At 45.5% G+C, this 20,758-nt stretch overlaps 1 protein-coding gene and 1 long non-coding RNA gene across 3 annotated transcripts in view; one reads left to right on the top strand and one right to left on the bottom strand.

The window, feature by feature from the left end:
• The window catches only part of LOC123370497 (SITS-binding protein-like), an 84,112-nt gene extending 68,682 nt beyond the window's left edge, over positions 1-15,430 (top strand). For both annotated transcript variants that reach the window (XM_045017119.1, XM_045017120.1), the window contains one exon: positions 12,967-15,430. In XM_045017119.1, the coding sequence (XP_044873054.1) occupies positions 12,967-13,140 (174 nt within the window). In that variant the 3' untranslated portion in view covers positions 13,141-15,430. The remainder of the gene's footprint in view (positions 1-12,966) is intronic.
• The window catches only part of LOC123370498, a 71,884-nt gene that overhangs the window by 38,650 nt on the left and 12,476 nt on the right, over positions 1-20,758 (bottom strand). The window contains exon 2 of the long non-coding RNA XR_006579436.1: positions 13,664-13,742. This is a non-coding gene — a long non-coding RNA (uncharacterized LOC123370498). The remainder of the gene's footprint in view (positions 1-13,663; positions 13,743-20,758) is intronic.

Genomic DNA, 20,758 nt, shown 5'->3' with positions numbered 1-20,758 from the left:
GAATTCCCAGGTATCACTCTGAGGTTCAACAGGTTCTTGTCCCAAGATTGGGCCCAGTATTATTAAAATTACTGTTCATTTGGGAACCCTGATGTGCACAGCTGCAACACTCATGCTTTAGGAACCTTCTGTCTTTGTAATAGTTTATTAATACATTAGGAAAGTCACAAGCATGCTAACCCAGCAAGGTAGATGGAGATATAGAGAATGTACATCTGAACAGCCATATACTCACACCATCCCTTGCAGAGCAACTTGAAATGTTAACCATTATCTTCCTTACCACCATCACCTTCCTCCTCCTCACCAGTAGCCATCATCCTGGCACCTCCCAAGGGCTATTTCTCTCACTCCCTCTGCACACAGGCTGGGATACAACCTTTATAATATCATAGAATATCAGTGTTGGAAGGGACCTCAGGAGGTCATCTTGTCCAACCACCTGCTCAAAGCAGGACCAATCCCCAACTAGCCCCCTTAAGGATTGAGTTCACAACCCTGGGTTTAGCAGGCTAATGCTCAAACCACTGAGCTATCCCTCCCCCCAAATATACTGTGCTGACACCACTATGCCTAATGCATATTCAGTAGGGGTTTCTCCCCTCTTCCTTATTTGTATTTCCTTGCCCTACTAATGTTGGGGTGCCCTTCTCCTATAGGTTAGTATATTAATGATCTTAAATTATTATCATATATGTCAGTTTGTTGCCATGATGGCCCTCTTGTGGCCAGACAGCTGCAGATGTTCCTATCCTAAAATATCCAAAAGCTGGTGTTAGCTCATCTTCCTGTGGTTGCCAGTGTCATTATATACAGACTTCCCCCTTCAACACTCTATTCCCAGTTCCCCAAAACTTAGGAGTGACCATTGGGCCATTTATCTGTGCCAAAATTCATAGGCCTCAAGCCTTATGCTAACTGCTGGAGCCAGTGTCTCACAGAATACAGGCCTGTAGGTTCCTTGTATTACTGCCTGTATTACCCCACCCTTCTTCAGAAGCCCCGTCCATGCCCTGCCCCTTTTCTGAGGCCCTGCCCCCACTCACTCCATCCCCCACCCCCCTGCCATCACTCGCTCTCCCCACCTTCACTCACTCATTTTCACCAGGCTGGTTCAGGGGGTTGGGATGCAGGAGGAGGTAAGGGCTCTGGCTGGGGGTGTGGGCTCTGGGCTGGGGGTGTGGGTTCCAGGGTGGAGCCAGAAATGAGGGGTTCAGGGTGCGGGGGGAATGAGGGTGCTGGCTGGGGTGCAGGCTCTGCTGTGGGGACGGGGATGAGGGTTTTGGGGTGCAGGAAGGTGCTCTGAGCTGGGACCAAGGTGTTCGGAGTGTGGGAGGGGGCTCTGGGCTAGGGCAGGGGATTCGGGGGCAAGGGTGTGTGAGGGCTCTGGCTGGGGATGCAGACTCTGAGGTAGGGCTTGGGATGAGGGGTTTGGGGTGAAGAAGGGTGCTCCAGACTGGGACTGAAGGGTTCGGAGGGTGGGAGGTGAATCAGAGCTGGGGCAGGGGGTTGAGGCATGGGGAGTGAGGGAGTGAGGGCTCTGGGTTGGAGAACCTTTTTTCTGTCACAGACCATTGACCCACAGAAAAAAATCAATCATGGGCCACTCACTCACCCACAGGGGCAGAGCGGGGCACCGAGACTCAGGGCTTCCCCCCATAGTGAGACGAGCCAGCACAGCAGCTCCAGACCCACGGGGCGGGGTAAGACTCAGGGCTTCCCCCCGCAATGGGGCAAGCCAGCGCTCGCAGCTCCTGCCCCATGTTAGGGTGCCACAGGCCAGATTAAATTAACTATGAGGCCGGATCCGGCCCGCAGGCCCTAGGTTCCCCACTCCTGCTATGCAAAGGAGCCGGAGTGGGGAACATGCTGGCTGCTTCCCAGGAGTCATGCGGAGTGCAGCACCGCCAAACAGAGAGTCAACGGCCTAGTCGGAGATGCTGAGTGGAGCCCCCAGGACCTCTTTTCAACTGGTGTTCTGGTCCAAAACTGGACACCTGGTCAGGGGCGGCTCTAGCAATTTCGCCACCCCAAGCAGGGCGGCACGCCACGGGAGGCGCTCTGCCGGTTGCTGGTCCCGCGGCTCCGGTGGACCTCCCGCAGGCGTGCCTACGGATGCTCCACCAAAGCCGCGGGACCAGCGGACCCTCCGCAGGCACGTCTGCGGGAGGTCCACCGGAGCCGCCTGTCGCCCTCCCGGCGACCGGCAGAGCGCCCCCCGCAGCATGCCGCCCCAAGCACACGCTTGGCGCGCTGGGGTCTGGAGCCGGCCCTGCACCTGGTCACCCTACAGCCCCTGCACCATAGTGGAGGCTGGTGGCAGGGGCCCCTCCCATCCCAGAGAGTCACTGCAGCAGAATGGGACCCACATTTGGGGATTTAGTTGGGGATTGGTCCTGCTTTGAGCAGGTGGTTGGACAAGATGACCTCCTGAGGTCCCTTCCAACCCTGATATTCTATGATATTATAAAGGTTGTATCCCAGCCTGTGTGCAGAGGAGCAGCAGGGATTACCTCTTCCCTCTGAAGTGGCAGCAGGGTGCCCCTCAGCACTTACACTTCAGCTGCTAGGTTATCTGCTTGGGTGGGTAGGCCAGGCCTATTACACTTTTCTCCTGCCACCTCACACAAACAGAGTCTTCTGCTGGGGTGGTGTTGGCAGGGACCATCAGGACATTGGATCTCAGAGTTCACACCCTTTGAGATGCATAGGGCAGTTCACATCTCTGAATCATTATTTCAGGCTCTCTGCAGACTCCGGCAGACATCACTAGGGACAATTGTCAAGTTTTTTGTTACAACCATAAAGGCTAGAGATTTTAAAAAAAAAGTTTAGAATCTGAAGTCATCACATGACTCCAGGAGCTGGGACTCTGTGTGGCCCTATAGTGCCTATGCCTTAATCCAGCCCTGTTTGCCCTCTGAAAATCACATCCTTTCAAGAGGTCTCAAGCTGAGCACCCAAAATATCACTAGTCTCTTATAAAAATCTTGGCCTTAGATACTAGCATTTGGACCTGCAGTTAACTGTAAGCACAAGTAATTTGGGTTAGATAAGTGTGTTTGCCAAAATTGAGACTATTTTTAAAATCAGGCTCTGTGTGCGCACGCACATGCACGTGGGTCATGTTCCAGTGATGATACAGGATAATGTATGTCAGAGATGAGCACTTTTAGCGTGTGTGATGGAGCAAACTCTTTAAGTATAGCAAGTATATTTCTGTGTCTTTTGATAGGCTTGTGGCAACCATTCTTTATCCCTCGTCTCCTGCACTCGCACAGCTGCACCTTGGGATATCTCTCATTTTGCCTATCCCTAATGTAGCTCCTACATGGTTTTCTGCTTTTGATTTACTGCTCAATACCATGAGATATTTCCTATACCATGTGCTTTGTCTGGTCTCCAAAGCCAGCAGTCCCAATATTTTCAGTCTGTCCTCATATGGAGAGCTCTCCATTCATCTAACTATTTTCATTGCCTTGTCCTTTTCATCCTTTGGAAATATCACCCTAGCAGTACTGCCAAAGGCACTGTGACCGTGAACCAGTCGCAGGTTGCTACACAAGTAGAACTGCCTGAAAGCAGTTTTTTTCCCCCTTAATCTCCACTCCATTTTGGGGAGATTTCTCTATCTTTGGCAGAGCAGGACAAACCACAAGTTGCTCAGCATGGCCACATTCCATCTTTTAGCTTTACTTTTTCTACTTATGACACAAAGAATCAACCCTGCAGCTGCAATCTTTGCCCCATGCACATATTCTTGTTCCCTCCCAGTTTACCTCTGGCTGTGACTAGCCTGTGAGGCACAAGACTTTGCCTCCTTGGCAGAGTCAGACACAAACCATAATGCCAGATTTGTATGTGCATCAGAGTTTTCAGCTCAAGTTTTTCCTCTATAATGGGCCAAAAATGGACACTGAATCCAATTCCCTTTGACATCGAGCTGGGTTTTGAATCTACACTAGATCATTTGAGAAAGGATGATCTTGTGGTTAAGCTTCTGCACCAGTATTCAGGTGACCTGGTTCAGTTTCTAGCTCTGCAACAGACTTCTTGTCTTTTTCCGTGCCTCTATAGGAAAATTATGATGGTTCCTTTTCCCCACCTTTTTCTGCCTTGTCTATTTGTTTAGGCCTTCCTAGCCTGTCCCTATCCTACCTATCATTTCCCATTCAGTATTAAGACATAGACGCCTGCCTCCAATTGGCCCCATTTCCCACTTGTTAAATTTTCAAACAAACTCCTTTGTGCTTTCTCCTGTGCTGCCCCTCACGCTTGGGAGGCATTCCCCATAGACATTCCCAAAGCTACTTCATTATCCACTTTCAAATTCTTCCTTAAATCTCTCCTTTCTCATGATACCTCCAAAAAAAATGTGACAATGGTTGGGCCGCTGATGTGCTGAGACCACTGCCTCAATATTGTCTCATTTTACTCCCCCATCTGTCTTTATCCATCTGTCGTCTCATGTCTTATGCTTAGATTGTAAACTTCTTGGGGCAGAGGCTGTCTTTGTGTTTTATGCCTGTACAGCACCTAGCACAATGGTGCCCTGGTCCATGACTAGGTCTCCAAGGCACTATGGCAATACAAATAGTAACTAACAATAATATTTACATTATCTGTCTGTTTTTCAGGGCAGGGACTCTCTCACTGTGTGTGTGCAGCATCTTGCACAATGGGGCCCTGATTTTGATTGGGACTTCCAGGCCCTACTGTAATAGATATAATTAACAAGGAGTGGATCCAGGACTTTGGTTTGAAGAGAGCCACCTCTTCTCCCCCCACAAATCTCCCCTCTCCCATTCTGGGTGGGGAAATTTCAGTATGTAAGATCAAAGCCCAGAAGACAGCTTTAAAAAGCCAGAGGGGTAGCCGTGTTAGTCTGGATCTGTAAAAGCAGCAAAGAGTCCTGTGGCACCTTATAGACTAACAGACATATTGGAGCATGAGCTTTCGTGGGTGAATACCCACTTCGTCGGAAATTTCCACTACATGCATCCGACGAAGTGGGTATTCACCCACGAAAGCTCATGCTCCAATACGTCTGTTAGTCTATAAGGTGCCACAGGACTCTTTGCTGCTTTAAAAAATGGCATTCTTTGGAAAGCCAGATGTTTCCACATGTGGCCTTCCACCCACAGGCACCCTGTCCAGTCCATTCCTTCAGTCCCAGGTTCACTGGTGCCCTACTGAGTTGTCCAGCAACAACCTTAAAGCCTCAGCTGCTACCGATTCAGAGTTAGTTTCAACAAATGGATTGCTACTGAACATATTGGCACTCACTGTGCCACAGGACAGAGCGATTGTGTCCAGGTTAGGGCTTCATCTGTCCTGCAACGCACGCTGGGCTGCACCTGAGCAATGGAACTCTCTGCTTTGGCAGACATGTCGAGCTACATCTGGCAATGCCACTCACTGTGCACCGACACCTTCTCGGTATACCTGGGAGACACCTGCACTGGTCAGTGTGTTGAGATGCATTTGGGTGACAATATCCACAGTGCTGCCAAATGTGCAGGGTTAGATCTGGCTAAGTTGCCTGCTATGCCAACTGGACAGGCCAAGCTGTTTTTGAGCAATGCCACCCACTTTTCTACCAGATCTATTGGATTCATTTGGCTGATGGCACCTCATGGACATGTCTGCTTCTGGGTGATGCCACTTGCTTTGTTGCTGGACACCGCTACTGGACCTCCCGCAGGCATGCTGCCGAAGGCTGCCTGACTGCCACCCTCACAGCGACCAGCAGGCCGCCCCCCACGGCTTGCTTCCCCAGGCATGCGCTTGCTGCACTGGTGCCTGGAGCCGCCCCTGCTTATTTGGGTAATGGTGCCGGCTGGGCTGCAGCTGTGTGATGTCTCCCACAATGCTGTCAGATGTGCATCTGCATGACTCCATCTGCTGTGCTGTGCTGTGACCAGGTAAGTACGAATGTGGACTTACCTGGTCCACATTCGTACTATGCTGCTACATGCGCCAGACTGAGTCTAGGCTTGGTGCCCATTGTGCTGCTGAGTACACCTGGTAACCAGGACCCCGTTGGCTGCCGGATGTGCTAGACTGAGGATAGCCAATGTCACTCACTGCACTGTCAAACTGTGCCTGTATGATGGCACATGCTGTGCTGTTAGGCATGCGGGGATGAGTCTGAGTGACAGCACCAGCTTGCACTGCCAGAGGCACTGGGCCATTTCCTGATATTCCCCTGACACCACTAGCAGCAAAGCAGTCACCAGTAGCTGAGGGGTTAAACAACCAGCAGAGCAAAGTGAGTTAGAATGCAGCTTGCCCCAGCTCCAGTTGCTGTCTGGGTGCCTGGGTGGAAGAAAAAACACACACGTGTGTCAGGGAGAGAAGTATAAACATTTAAATTGAAAACATATTTTATTATCTGCGTTTATTATTTGATCTTGAAATCTCTGGGCTAGGTGGGCTTTTCTGGCTGCGTCGGGACTGACTATCATATATCAGCAGTCTGGGAATTATGCCAGGGCTCGGCTTCAACAGTTCACAGAAGGACCCTGGCAATGGGAGGTCAAACTAGATGAAACAGGCACCCCATACTCCACCCCCTATTTCTGACAGACGAGTTCCAACACTGCAAGTCCAATCCTGCTCACACACAAATCAATGATAAAACTCCCATTTTCAGTAGGGGGCCATGTGATTTTGTACTGGACCAGTGCCCCAGTAAGATGTTCCCCCATGTGACAGAGTAACAGTCTTTTTGATTAGAGGAAAGAGCAGGACCCTGACCACTTGTGGTCATTAAAGGTTCCATGGCATCTCCCACAAAATGTGGTGAGTTAACCCTAGCAGTCTGTGACCTGTACATTTAGTTATTCATTTAAATTGTCTCAAATCCCTTGTTTTCCCAATAATTTGGGAAGAAGAATGTCCTGATTACAAACCCAGGTTGACCATGGAAAATGTTCTTGAATGATAAACTTCACAGAAAACACTTCTACAATAACAAAGGTCTGGAATTTTGGCTGTAATGTTGAAGATTAGTTACAATCACAAGCAATCTAAAACATATTTCCTTCCCGAAAACCTCTTGAATTGAAAAATCTCCTGTGCAATTGAATCAGACAGTTCCAGTGCAGTAATGTGATCTGCATTAGCAGGAAAAGATTCTTTTTTAAGATACCGACAAGCTCAAGAACAAAAGATCAGAACAACCTCAGACCTTTCTCCTAAAAGGTGGAGAGCCAAAGTTTGGCTGAAAGTTCGGCTACTAAAATAAGGTACAATTTAGTGTGCTCTAGGCAAATACCGCAATCAATCTCTAGTGGTTCTAATGAAATCAGAACTGATGCAAGCATAAGCCTATTCCACCATTCAAAGCAAACCTGAGCCAAACTTTTTATAAGCTCAGAAAGAGGTTGGATATAATTATTTTATATTTTCATGCAGCCTAGTTCGTTGAGGCTGGAAGCACTAAAGTACAGCAAAAAAAGACATTCTTGTGCAATTTCCTGCACCTTCAGTACCAGGGAGTACTGGGACATGTGCAAAACTGTTTTGAAATGTCCAATCACTAATGCAGAGAGGAATCCAAATCACAGAACATTTAACTGAACTGAATCTTTGACAGTCTTCCATCACTATAAGCAACTTCTCCAAGGCAAAGTACAAACTGCCATTTTGGTAAGGCTGAAAAATTTTTGCTTGACTGATTTTCTTGAGCTTTGCATCATCAGCAACATTGGATTAGGGAGAATGTCCCTGCTTTTGGGCCCAATCCTCATCCTATTAAAATTCATAACCAAACATCCATTGATTTTAAATGGGAGCAGGATCTGGCCCATTGTAAATTCTTTCCCACATAGGGTGACAAGACAGCAAATGTGAAAAATCGGGACAGGGGGTAGAGGGTAATAGGAGCTTATATAAGAAAAAGACCCCAAAATCAGGACTGTCCCTATAAAATTGGGACATCTGGTCACCCTATTCCTACATGCATATTTAAATTCACTGTGAAGACACAGGAAGAGAATGCAGAGATTGTGGCTGTTGCATTGATACATTGGAAAATATTTGGTGTACTGGCACTTGATAGCACTGCAACAAATTGTGGTGCTGCATCTTTAAGGGCATAAGAAAGTGTGAAGTCAGCATGTCAATGGAGGGAAAAGCAAGAGGAACGAAAGCTAGAAGATGTTGCCATCCCTGTGTATTAAACATGCTTCAGTATTGAAAGTAAACATAACAGTGTCAAAAGCATTACACAGAGCTGGCCAACTAATGAAAGAATTTATTTGTGAATAACTATTTGATGGAAAAATGGCCCAAATTCACAATGAATATTATTTGCAGTGAATTATTTGACCAGTTCATAACCATATGGAATAGAAAAACAGAAAGGTGCTCAGATGTCACAGTGATGCTCATGGTGTACCTAGAAGAGGCAGCCATCATATGATCCTATGTATAATCTGTTATTTCTCTAGAAATTTACACTTTCTCCACAGTGCCATAGTATTTGGAAATCCTTCCACAGTTTTTCAAAAATGAGAGAGAAACAATGATAGTCATCTTTTGGGGGATAGATAAACCTTGTACTCGTGTCTGTCTGCACCTGTTTTTCTCTTGCTTCATATTTAAATTATCAACTCTTTGGGGCTGGGACTGTCTTAATTCTGCGTGTGTTTTTTCAGCATCTAGCACAAGGGGATCCATGACTAGGGCTCCTAAGTGCTACCATATTACCAATAATAAATAAGGATATTAATAATCCATGGTGAAAGTTAAATGTCACCAGCCTATGACTGGAACAGGCAAACATCATTTTAATCCAGTCCCAGCCATCTAATCTTCCACATAATAATGGCCAGAAGAACCATAGCTGAAAGCTCAGCAGGCACCAATGAGTAAAGTGACCATATGACCTGGTTTTACCAAAACAGTCCAGGTTTACCATTGTTGTTTGTAGTGTTGTTGTAGTTGCGCTGGTCCCAGGATATGAGACAGATAAGGTGAGTGAGGTAATATATTTTATTGCATCAACTTCTGTTGTCCCTATCACCAACGTAAGTTGGTCCAATAAAAAGATACTAACTCACACACTTTGTCTTTCTAGTATCAGAGGAGTAGCCGTGTTAGTCTGTATCCACAAAAACAACAAGGAGTCTGGTGGCACCTTAAAGACTAACAGATTTATTTGGGCATAAGCTTTTGTGGGTAAAAAAACACTTCTTCAGATGCCCAAATAAATCTGTTAGTCTTTAAGGTGCCACTGGACTCCTCGTTGTTCTTGTCTTTCTAGCTTTCTCATGTCCTGAGAACTTCTTTCCGGACCCTCTAAAATGCCCCTTTTGGTGATTTTATCAGTCAACCCCTTTAAAAACAAAAACAAAAAAAAGCCCTACAAAATATTTGTTCACAGTATATTATTATGTTGAGTAAAATTTGCATTGGGTTTACTGGGAACACACAGTCCCAGTGGAACAAGTGTTGATTGTGATAAACAGTGTTTGGCATAAAGAGAAAAGCCAAAGGAGCACAAGCACTATCAAAGCGGTTTCTTAGCTCAATGTGAATGTTAATGGCACTTGTTCCATTTTTCATGATAAACTTACTGAGATACTGGAAGAAAAAAAATGTTTTACTCTGCCCATGTGGCTGTTGATCCAGCAGCTGTCAGGATAACACCAACACAGTTCTTTTTTAAAAGTGCACTTTTGCATGAGTAGTTCACAAGCTTAAAAATGCCGCCACAAAAAACTCCCATTTTTTATTTAGTATGTGTGGTCACTTCATCTGTAAGTGGCCTTTTATAGAATGTTAATTGTTTTTAATAGTGTTTTTTTCTCATTAGCATCTTTCATTCTCATTTCCCCTTGTTTTTTCAGTCTCTCCTAAGAGGCACATAGATCTAGTAACATTTAAATTTGAATAAAAACCACAGTGTTTTAGTGGGTTCAAAATTAGGCAAACCATCTGGCTCTTCCCTAGAAAAGGTGAAGCATTTTTTTGAAAAGTTACGTAGGTTCCTGAAATCCTTTTCCAGTTTCTGAAGTGAAATAATTTCTCAGTGATAAATATTTTCAAGAGCTTGAAATTTGCCATTTATTTTTCAGAAGGGAAAAAATACATTAGGATGCACCCATCAACTAAAGCTTTTAATCTTTTTAAAAACTGTTCTTTTCCCATAAATTAAAAAAAAAAAGCTTTAAAATTCCCTGGAAATTGTGGCTTATCATGAAGGAGCCATACTGGAGAGTCTGGCTGCTGGGCTATTTTTAGAGGACACAAGGTTACTCCAGCTCTCAGAATGAGAATCATTTAATTGGGGGTTAACTCTTTGCTTTGGATAAAATATATTATATATATTATCCACATAATAAGGCATCAGGCTTGGATTTTTAAAGGAATATAGGAAGTTTGGGATCTACATTCCAGAAAAACTGTCTTCGCTGCAGAGTTAACCTGGGCTGTTATCCAGGTTTTAGCTCAAACACCCCTACCGTCCACACAGAAAAACCTCTGACCCAGATTTGGAGGTGCTTTAAGCCTGGCCTAGCTTACACAACGGGTTAGAACCCAAGCTCCACTTAAACTTGAACCCAGCACTTTGCAATGAGTATGCAGATAAAATCATTCAAGTGTTTGATAGTCCTCCAATGCCCTTCCCACAATTCCCCTCAAAGAACAGACAAGTTCTCATGCAATTGACACAATAGACTGGGAAAGAACACTAGAGCATTTCAGCACAAAGAACCATTGGATATGCCCCCAGACACACACAGGGGAGTGCAGAACAATGAGCACACAGTAACATGGGTAGGGCTCTGCTGTGCACACATTCACCTGGGCTAGGCTAACCCAGGTGCCAATCACCTGGATTAACTATGCAGTGAAGACAGACAGAATTTCAGTGGGAGCCAGGAGCTTTAACTCCCTGAGGCTCTTTTGCAAATCCCAGATTCAGTGTTTCCTGAGCCATTACAGAAAAGACTCACACTGAGTCCAAGGAATAGTCAACCAGAGTATTAATACATTGCTATATAATAACAGTTACCAACCAACAGATTTTCCAGGTAAATCATGTAGCCTGCACCACTGTGGACTAATTGTAGCAGTTTAAGATCAGCTCTTCTGGATACAGAAAAGAAGAGAACAGAAAATGAGCTGGGGGAAAGTCAGACACTAAGCAACTGTGTCTAAAGGAAGCAGTGTAGAGTAGAGTCCATTATGGAAAACAATATTATGTACTTTTTAAATTAGCGCCTAGATACCATAGTAATTAGGTACATTAATGATGCCTAGTCTAGATTAGAATCAACAATCACCTAGCAATAGAAGGGGCACACATTGGTGCAGGGTGCAATTTAGTGTGCTCTTGGCCATTAATTTTGATGTAAAATGCTCCTAATATAGCACGAGAGCAGCCTTCCTTGCAGGATTACAGGGCTTTCTGGGTTTGATCCAAAGCCTATTGAAGTCAATGGGAATTCTCCCATCCAAATCAATAAGCTTGTTCCTAATTAAAATAAAAGATTCAGCCTTTATTATTAATTATTACTATTTATTCTTATTATGCCGGAAATATGAGATGGTGATAAATATCATCTAAGCTATTTAGCAAACTTTGATCCAGATCTCTGGGTCTGGTCAAGCTGCACTCAGTGTCTGACCTAAACAAGTCATTTAATGTCATAGTCATAGAGTTTAAGGCCAGAAGGCACCCACTAGAAAATCATTTAATCTCTGTCACTTTTTCCTCATCAGTAAAATGGAATAACAACATCCCCTTTCTCTCTCCCTTTGTCCGTCTTGTCTATTAGGATGCAAGCTCTTCAGGTCAGGGTCTGATGAGAGCTCCATGTAAAGAACTGCAGACCAGGAACCATTTGCAGTGCATGCCATGTTTTATTTTTCCTGAAAAACCTATGAACAAAGCTGCATATTTTTGAGTGTGGTCTACTGGCACCTTTTCTATTAACTCTCTACTAGAGGTGGCTGGAAACGGGAATTTCCATTTAGTAGGCAATTTCACATTTCTAGGGGGAAAATCATTATGAATTAGAACAAAAAGTAGAAAGTTTCCTGTGAAACAGAAATTTTCAAAAAATTCCAGGGAGCTGGGCCGTCTAGGGAGCTGGCCAGCCCAACCACCCATCAGGTGGGAGCACAGGAGCCTGGGAAGCCTGGCAGCCCACCCACACAGACATCTCGTGGAGCCAATCACCTGGGGAGCCAGTGATTCTGGAATCCCAGGGAGCCTGTGAGCTTCCCCCACCAGCCATCTAGCGGGCCAGCAGAAAACCAAGCAGGCTGGCTGGTTTCTGTCAAAAGTTTAGACAGAACTGACACCTTCCTCGGGAACGTTTGGACTCCATCAAATCAGCATTTTTCAGTGTTAAACTTACACTGGAAAATTTTTAACCAGCTCTATTATCTACATGTATACAGACATGTCTTTTGCAGAGCACTCATGCAACAGACTGTCACTTGACACAATGGGGCTCTGCTGTTGGGTGGGGCCCCTAGGTGAGACAGTGAGGTTATGTCTACACTGCACACCAGTTGCAGTGGCGTGTAGGGTATGCGTAGCTACATTCAGTAGTGAAAAATCAGGCTCCATCCACACTGTGGTATGTAGCTACTTGTGGCAGGGAAAGGCTGTGGTGGAGGGGAGGCAGCAGAGAATGACACTGTTAAAAATAGCAGTGTAGGCAGGGGAAGCACTGCTTGGGTGTGTAGAAAGCCAAGTGGGGCACATACCCTAAGGTTCTGGCTGGTGCTAGTCAATCTCTTGCTCTGCCAGGTCTGCATGAGAAATGTTTGTGGGCCAAATTTTGGCCTTGTCATAGTGGATGCAACTCATTCAGAACTTATGTAAGACTGTATGGATTTCCATTCAGTTGCACTTGTCTGAATCTGGCCCTCAGTTTGCTTAGATTTGCTGCAGTAAATTCTACCTAGCCCTGCTGAATGCTGTGCTTCCTTTAAATGCAGGTACTGATTGCCCCAATTACAGAACCAGGCCGAGTTCAGAGAGACATCTACCTGCCTGGGGAAGGCCACAAATGGATGGACACCAATACTGCCCAGGTGTTTGATGGAGGAACCTTAATCAGGAACTACTCAGTCAGTCTTGTGGAGGTGCCAGTTTTTGTAAAAGCCTCCTAGATTCCAGGCTGTCCCAGCTCTCAAAAGATTCACCTACTTCTCAGAAGAGTGATGTTGACAAGACATGCTCTCTTCCTTTTCAGCCATTTGTGCTTTCCCAGGAACTCTTTTTTTATACAAGTGTTTAAATCCATTACTGTGATTTGCTACCATTCTAAAACAGTGAAATACTGCAGGAGCTCTGGTACAAAAAATACCCCATGTGCACATGCAGCACATCTGCTGAGATCATCCACGTTCATCTGACCCTATCCTGTGTGTTATCTACCAAGAATGTCTCTGATTAACTAGTAGTGAAAGAGAGACACCTTCAAAGTCACCAGGGTAATGAGAAAGCAGATGGATTTAATGTCTACTGGAAATATTCCCATTTGGGAAAAAAATCATTAAAGTAAAGAGGAAGCTCTAACAGAGCCAGGTATGGACAGACAGCAGGACTGGCTGCCTTGAAAAGAAACAGTCTTGGTTGACCAGGTCTATGCCTGCTGGAGTCTTAGTGAAACAGGATTGCATCATCACTTACCTTCTACAGACTGCAACTTTTGGTTTGGGAAAACTGCAGCATCCAGTTCTGGGTCTTGTGTCAATGTCTTTATTTTTGTCTAGGAAAAAGTTAGAGTCTTATTATTAGACAAAACTTACAAAAGAGGAAAGGGCAGAGAAAGCTGTTCTGTAATGTGTGGCTGCAGGTCACCAATGTGAGGAGTCTTCTCCATTCCTTATGGATGATTATTTGCCTTGTGTGGTTTGAGAGACTATCCTGTCTGCTGCCTTCTGCCCCTGCTTTCTCACCTCAGAGTGCCTGCCTCCCATGGCTTGATAACACCCCAAAACTGAAATCAGCCTTAGTTTATTTTTGGAACTAAGCCTATTTGAAGCACAGGGATGTGTGTATTATGCAGCAGCTGGGACACAGTAAACCGAGGATGTTCTCGAATGGCAGCACTTAAGACATTCAAAAGGTTCTAGGAGGCTACAAAGAGAAGATTATTTTCTGTAACATTAAGAGCTCAGCAAACACATGAGTTCTTAGTAGCTGATAAGATGCTGCAGAGGCTGGACATACATAGTGTTAGCATACCTGGAGGGAAGGAACAGCTTCCAAGTGAATTCAAATGACCTTACCAAGGGGTGCATATATATAGGAGGAGTGGGCTCAGATTTTCAGTGCTAAAATTAATGTATATGGTACAATTTCTTTGTGTATCCCATGACAAGTACCCAACTTCAGTCATGGCAAATGTCTTACTGCTTTGCCATACCCTTGGGATAGATGGGCCAGATGCTTAGCTGGTATAAGCCAGCATTGTTCTATTGACATTAGTGGAGTTAGGCCAATTTACACCAGTTGATGACCTCTCTCGTCTTCCTTTTAGATCAGGAACCGCTCAGGATTTTCCTAATCTTATCAAGAGTATCTAGGACTTTCTGGAGTGCGAGGGGGCCCCAGGGCAGTGTCAAAATGCAGGGTGCCGCAAGGGGTCAAAGGCTGTGTATGGGAGGGGGAGCCCTGTGTGCCACACGGGGAAGGGGCTCACTCTGACCACGCACAGGAGGTTGCTGTGGCACAGCGTACAAGTTTAGCATGAAAACAACTTGTGCCCTGTAGGAGACAGAAGAGGCTGGGAAAGAAGAAGTGCTTCTTGGTGCTGCTCTGACAGCATTGAATTGCCTTTTAAATGGAGTCCGACCAGAACAGAATAGATTTTAGCTGCTGCCCTGAGCTTGTAACTTGACATGGTTTCCTCCAGGTGTTCAATCTCATCAGCAATTTACATGAAACAAATTGATGCTACAGGCACCATCCAAGGATCCACATCAGACCGTGGCTGTTTGTAAAAGAGGAATTTGCTTCAGCCTCCTCCCCCCCGACGCAACCAGGGCCGTCTCTAGGCATATGCAGAATATGCAGCTGCGTGGGGCACCAAATTGCCCCAAATTTCATGGTTCCCTAGGCAGCTGCATGCTGCATACGTGGCAGCACCAGCTCTGGCAGCCAGCCCTATCCCCCAGCCGGCCCCCCCGTGGGCTGCTCCCTAGGAGGGTGTGGGGCCTGGTGGGACAACTCTCTCCACCCTGCCTCTTTGTCTTTGCCCCTGCTCTGCCCCTGGCCCACCCCTATTCCACCTCTTCCCCCACCGATGGACACAGCCCAGAGGATTAGCAGGGGGCCTGTGCTGGCAGCAGGGGTCGGGCCCGAGACTGCATTCATGGGCAGCAGCGGGAACCAGAGCAACCCAGCCCCAGCCCGCTCCACTCTGCCAGCTCCCAGCCGCGTCACTCTGCTTTAGGGTGACCAGATGTCCCGATCTTATAGGGACAGTCCCGATTTTTGGGTCTTTTTCTTATATAGGATCCTATTACGCCCCACTCCCGTCCCAATTTTTCACACTTGCTGTCTGGTCACCCTACTCTGCTTCCCGCTGCCAGTGAGTGTGAGGGATGGTCCTTCCCCCTCCCCCAAGCAACACGGCTGGGGCTGGGGAAGCGGAGCGGGCTGGGGCCGGATCGCTCCACTTCCCGCTACTGGTGAGTGCAGGGGGCATCCTTTTCCCCAACTCCCCCTCCTCCCACCCAAGCAACATGGCTGGGGCAGGGGGAGTAGAGCGGGCTGGGGCTGGGTCGTTCTGCTTCCTGCTGCCAGGGCTATGCCCCCACTAATCCCCTGGGCCGCTCTGGGCCTGTGGAGCCCCCCAAAGCATCTCCCCACAGCTCCTGCCTCCCTGGCCCCGCAAGCCTTGAGCACTGCCCAGGCCCTCTGCAGAGGCAAGTAGGAGCAGGTGCTCGGGCTGTGTAGGACATCATAATTGGTAGAGATGGCCATGCTTTCAATATTCCCCACCCCCATTGTGCTTATTGAGCACTGACCACTTCTAAGTCCCTCCATACTCTCAGTGTGAGAGCCTTTTCCTCTCCTCTGTAGCACTTGCCATCTGGAAGAACCTTGGGATGTCTCACTGCCTGATCATCCCTCTGTCTCTTTTCAAACCCCAGCTGTAAATTGTTTTTTTCTTTTCTGGCCTCTGCTTGGTTTCCCCCTCATGCAGCTATTGTATATTGTTTAACACTGCAATTGTATGATTTACAATAACTTTGTAATTCATTTTAGGGTAAAATGTATTAAATAAAGTTGTATTGTTAATTAAAAAACTAAAATACACATCCAACATAATTGATTCCAATAGGCACCCTTAGCAAATGTACCCCATTCATAGTAGCCCTCTGTGCCCCTCTAGGGGTGGGTGGGCCATGTATAGAGGTTGATAAAACTGCTACAGCCTTGAGTAATAGAGCTGGGTCTTTTAATTTAGGCAGTAGAGACTCACTTGTTAAGATACATAGGTCACGGCTTCAAACCCTGCGGCCAATGACCCACCCAGGGGTGTGGTATTACACAAACAGGCCAAGCTTTTGATGAGCGTGGAACTGACCACTCAGCCCTAGCAGTGGTCTCTCTGAATTGGGGTTTTCCGGCACATTGGCAGGTCAGCAATGGGGAAGCTTGTACTGCTTCCCATCCTGTACTAGAGAAGGCCTCCTGGGCTCTTAATCCAGCACTTTTCACCATTTAATTTTTTCCCCAGTTGCTTCCTTTAATACAAATGAAATTCTGCATAGTTGCCCATCCACAAGCCAGTAAAAAGCAACCCAATGAGCAAAACAGATTTTTTTTGCATGCAGAGTAAGTACTTATAAGGAATTGTATTATACATTCACCTTGTATTTTGGATCTAGAGGGTCTACTGTAGTAAATGCTGAAAAAGAGCAGCTGATACTGCATGGAAAAAATGGGAAAAAAACACTTACCTAGAAGAAGATCTTCTACTATATCTGAGGTGGTTGTTGTTTTCTTTTCTTTTTAAGGTTAGGAACAATATGAAAATGGAAACTTTGTCGCTTAAGTTCATCCACTCTTGCTGCTTCTCTTCCTCCCCATAGGCACAATGCCAGATTCCCAGCTGCTATCAATTGGTGAAGCCAATGGAGCTGTGTTGATTTACAGCTGTGGATCGGGCCCCTTGCTGTCAGATTCAGATTCACAGTTCATTCCCTAGCAGACCACAGTGGGAAGAGGATGAGCCAGCAGAAGAGGATGGCTTCAGGTGAGCGGAAGGCAGTATGTTTTGTTAAAAGCTATTCCCCAAACGTTGGTTATCTATGAATGCATTTGTTGTGATGCTATCAGACCCCCATTTCCCCAGAGATCCAGTACACTTACTCTCTTTCGGTAATAACACAAAACCTTCAGAAATTAAATGAAACCGCAGAACTCCAAAGTCTCGTTGCCATAGGGTTTGCAATCAAACCCTTCAGGAACCAGGAATTCCAGTTAGCATCACTGGCTTTAGGCAGCAGTATATTATATGACTGTAAAAAGAACGGGGAGTACTTGTGGCACCTTAGAGACTAACAAATTTATTTGGGCATAAGCTTTCATGGGCTAAAACCCACTTCATTAGATTCATGCAGTGGAAAATACAGTAGGAAGATATATATACACAGAGAACATGAAAAAATGGGTGTTGCCAAACCAACTCTAACTCTTCCTACTGTATTTTCCACTGCATGCATCCGATTAAGTGGGTTTTAGCCCACGAAAGCTTATGCCCAAATAAATTTGTTAGTCGCTAAGGTGCCACACGTACTCCTCATTCTTTTTGCTGATACAAACTAACACAGCTACCACTCTGATATATGACTGTATCCACCCTCTCTGACATTTGTCAAGGGGCCCTCAATGCTTAAGACAGGTTGGCTGTTCACAGACACGTCTTATACAGTGTTAAAGTTAAGAGGAGTGTAAGGAGTGGGAGAGCTCCCCATAATCTCCCTGGCTAGGTAAGTGGCAGTCCGCACAACTCCCTCTTCTCCTTGGCTGGTGCTATGCGGGCTCCCCACCTTCTGTTCAAATCTACTTTATCCACTGGTCTAGTGTGAACTTGACCAGCCCTGGCAATTTGGGCCAGAGCAGAGAGTCTCGTGTTTTCATTAGCATAGATCAAATTTTAATACAGAGATTGTCTCGTTCTTGCAGACAGCACTGCCACTTCATGATCGCACAACACCTCAGTACCAACCGCAGCTTATATGGAAAGTTTAATCCATTAGGAGAGGGATTATGTAATTTAGATTCTTTTAATGTGAATTAGCAGCTAGAAACAAGAAGCAGAGTTGGCCCCAGGTGACCTGCCAGCTTTCCACGGCCCACTAGCAAGTGCTCCATGGACCACAGTTTAGGAACCTGTGAGCTGTAGCACACCGGCTTCCTTGGCGCTTTGTCCCAGGTGGAGCAGAGGTCTGTGAATGCTGGATAATCTCACATACTGTTCAATGTATGTGCTACAATACTTTTGTTTCCTTTGCTTTTGAGGCTTTACATCAGCCCATTAACAGCCCCTGAACATAATGTTATGGCCCAACGTAGGCAAAGGTGTCATTCTGAGTGTACTTCATTCTGTGATCATACCATGTGCATTAAGGAGGTGATTTTAGGGTTGGCAAGAATCTGAAAGATAGGCAGACAGGAGAGTGTACCATCCACAGTAAGGAACTAGCTCAGTAGTAATTCACCCTTTTGTGAAATGGGAAGACATTTTTCTGCAGAGCTGTTCTCCTTAAAAGCAGTCATGGTAATGATACAAGATTATTCATGTGGCCACTTTCTGATGCAGTCTGGGCAGCTCTCATTTCATTAAAAGAGCTTGATGCGGTCTTTATGTGACAATGCCATTCAGCAAAGCTTGTCAATGCAGAGCCCAGATTCAGCACGATTTCCCCTTCAACAGAAAAGTTGATCCTCAGGGCTACATGTCTTTGCTTCTTGCCTGCAGCACTGAAACTTTTTTTATTGGATAAAATATGATCTTCCAGGACACAGAGACTCAGCACAAGGATCAGGTTTGATTCACCCATTTGAACTGAAATTTATTCTGACAAGCTGGATCTAGATTTGAATGAGACCCAAATACTTCTACATTTAGTCACAGAAGATGTGAGAGTGTGTCCTCTCCTGGAAGTCTGATCTGTGATTAAGTACCTTCAAATCCCAGACAAAGCAAATACAACCCTCCAGCTTGTCCTAAAAATCAACTCCCTAAAATATCTTGGAAGAAAAGAGGTGGGTGACAGACAATGCTGCCTTTGATGTCCTTGGCCTTTAGAAAAACTACTAAAGTCATTTCTTTTCTATTCCCCTTCCCCCTAGCAGGTTAAACAGCCAACTGAATGTTAACAAAGGGAACCCTGGCCAAACAAATGGTAGAGTGATTATCCCTTTAAGACTGGCAGATTGTGAATGTATTTCCTTGTCAGAAATGAAGCCCAGAGCCTTGCAGTGCACTTCAGCTTCCCCTTATGAAAGTTATGAGTCTAGCATTGCAGACAGCTTCAGCTGGATGTTTAGCCTGTAAGAGAAGCAATGGCTCCCCCTTGCTCATCTGGGGCTTTCAAAATTGTTTGAGGCCTTTCACTTTATATTCCCAGGGGACCATCCGAGTAATTTGCCTTTGCTTTGATGAGTCTCTGCTGATCATGGTATTCAAGACTGAAAGACAGGAAATGATGCTTCTAAGAACAAGAGAGCTGGATACTGGGAGTCTGATTCTCAGACGCCGGGCACCTTCGGCAGCCATTTACTTCAGTACAAAGTGGATATAAAACATTACTCAGTCAGAATGCTAACAAGTTACACCCACTTCACACTGACGTTAATGACACAATGCAGGGCAATGGAATATTGTTCACTCCCAGATGCAGTGTAGACATACCCCATGTTTCAATATTATAGGGCAGTATGAGATGATGTTGTTTAACAAAGTTACTATATTTCTACCTCTTTTTCAGTTATGGATTCAAATATTTTAAGGCCAGATGAGATCATTAAGACCATCAAGTCTGGCTTCTTGCATAACCCAGGCCATAGAATGTCCTGCAGTAATTCCTGCTTTGATATCGATACATTGAGTTTGTGCTAGTGGGTATCTTTTAAAAAGATATCCAGTCTTGATTTAAAGATTTCCAGTGGTGGAGAATCCACCAGATCCCTTAGTAAGTTGTTCCAGGGACTAATCACCCTTATTTTAAAAAGTGCACCTTATTTCCATTATGAATGTGTTTAGTTTCAATTTCTAGCCACTGGATCTTTTTATGCCATTATCTGCGTCAGATATTATTGGAGGATGAATACTGGAGTAGATGAACCAATGGCCTGCTCCAGTAAGGCAAATCCAGTGTACTAAACACACCCCATCAAGGGATTTATAATATTGCTAATATATTTTATGACTTGTGGCACAGTGGGATATTAAAGAACATACTTGCAGTCATCAAAATGTTAATGACGTTGTCATAGGTTTGTTCCCCACTTTGAACTTTTAGCGTTCACAAGATGGGGACCTGCATGGACTCCTCTAAACTTAAATTCTAGTTTAGATCTGGTTCTTGCTGCCACCAGCCAGGTTTTTAGTGTCTGGCACACTCCCTGTTCCCCCAAACTTTCCCTGGGGAACACAGATCCAAACTCCTTGAATCTTAATACAAAGAGGGATTCCCTATCCCCCTTCCCTTCCCCTGAAAATCCAAACAAGGGAAGAAATCAATCAAGCTCTAACAAGAAAAG

This window comes from Mauremys mutica, chromosome 4 (assembly GCF_020497125.1).
Source record: "Mauremys mutica isolate MM-2020 ecotype Southern chromosome 4, ASM2049712v1, whole genome shotgun sequence".
NCBI lineage: Eukaryota > Metazoa > Chordata > Testudines > Geoemydidae > Mauremys > Mauremys mutica.
This window is presented reverse-complemented; position numbering and strand designations above follow the sequence as displayed.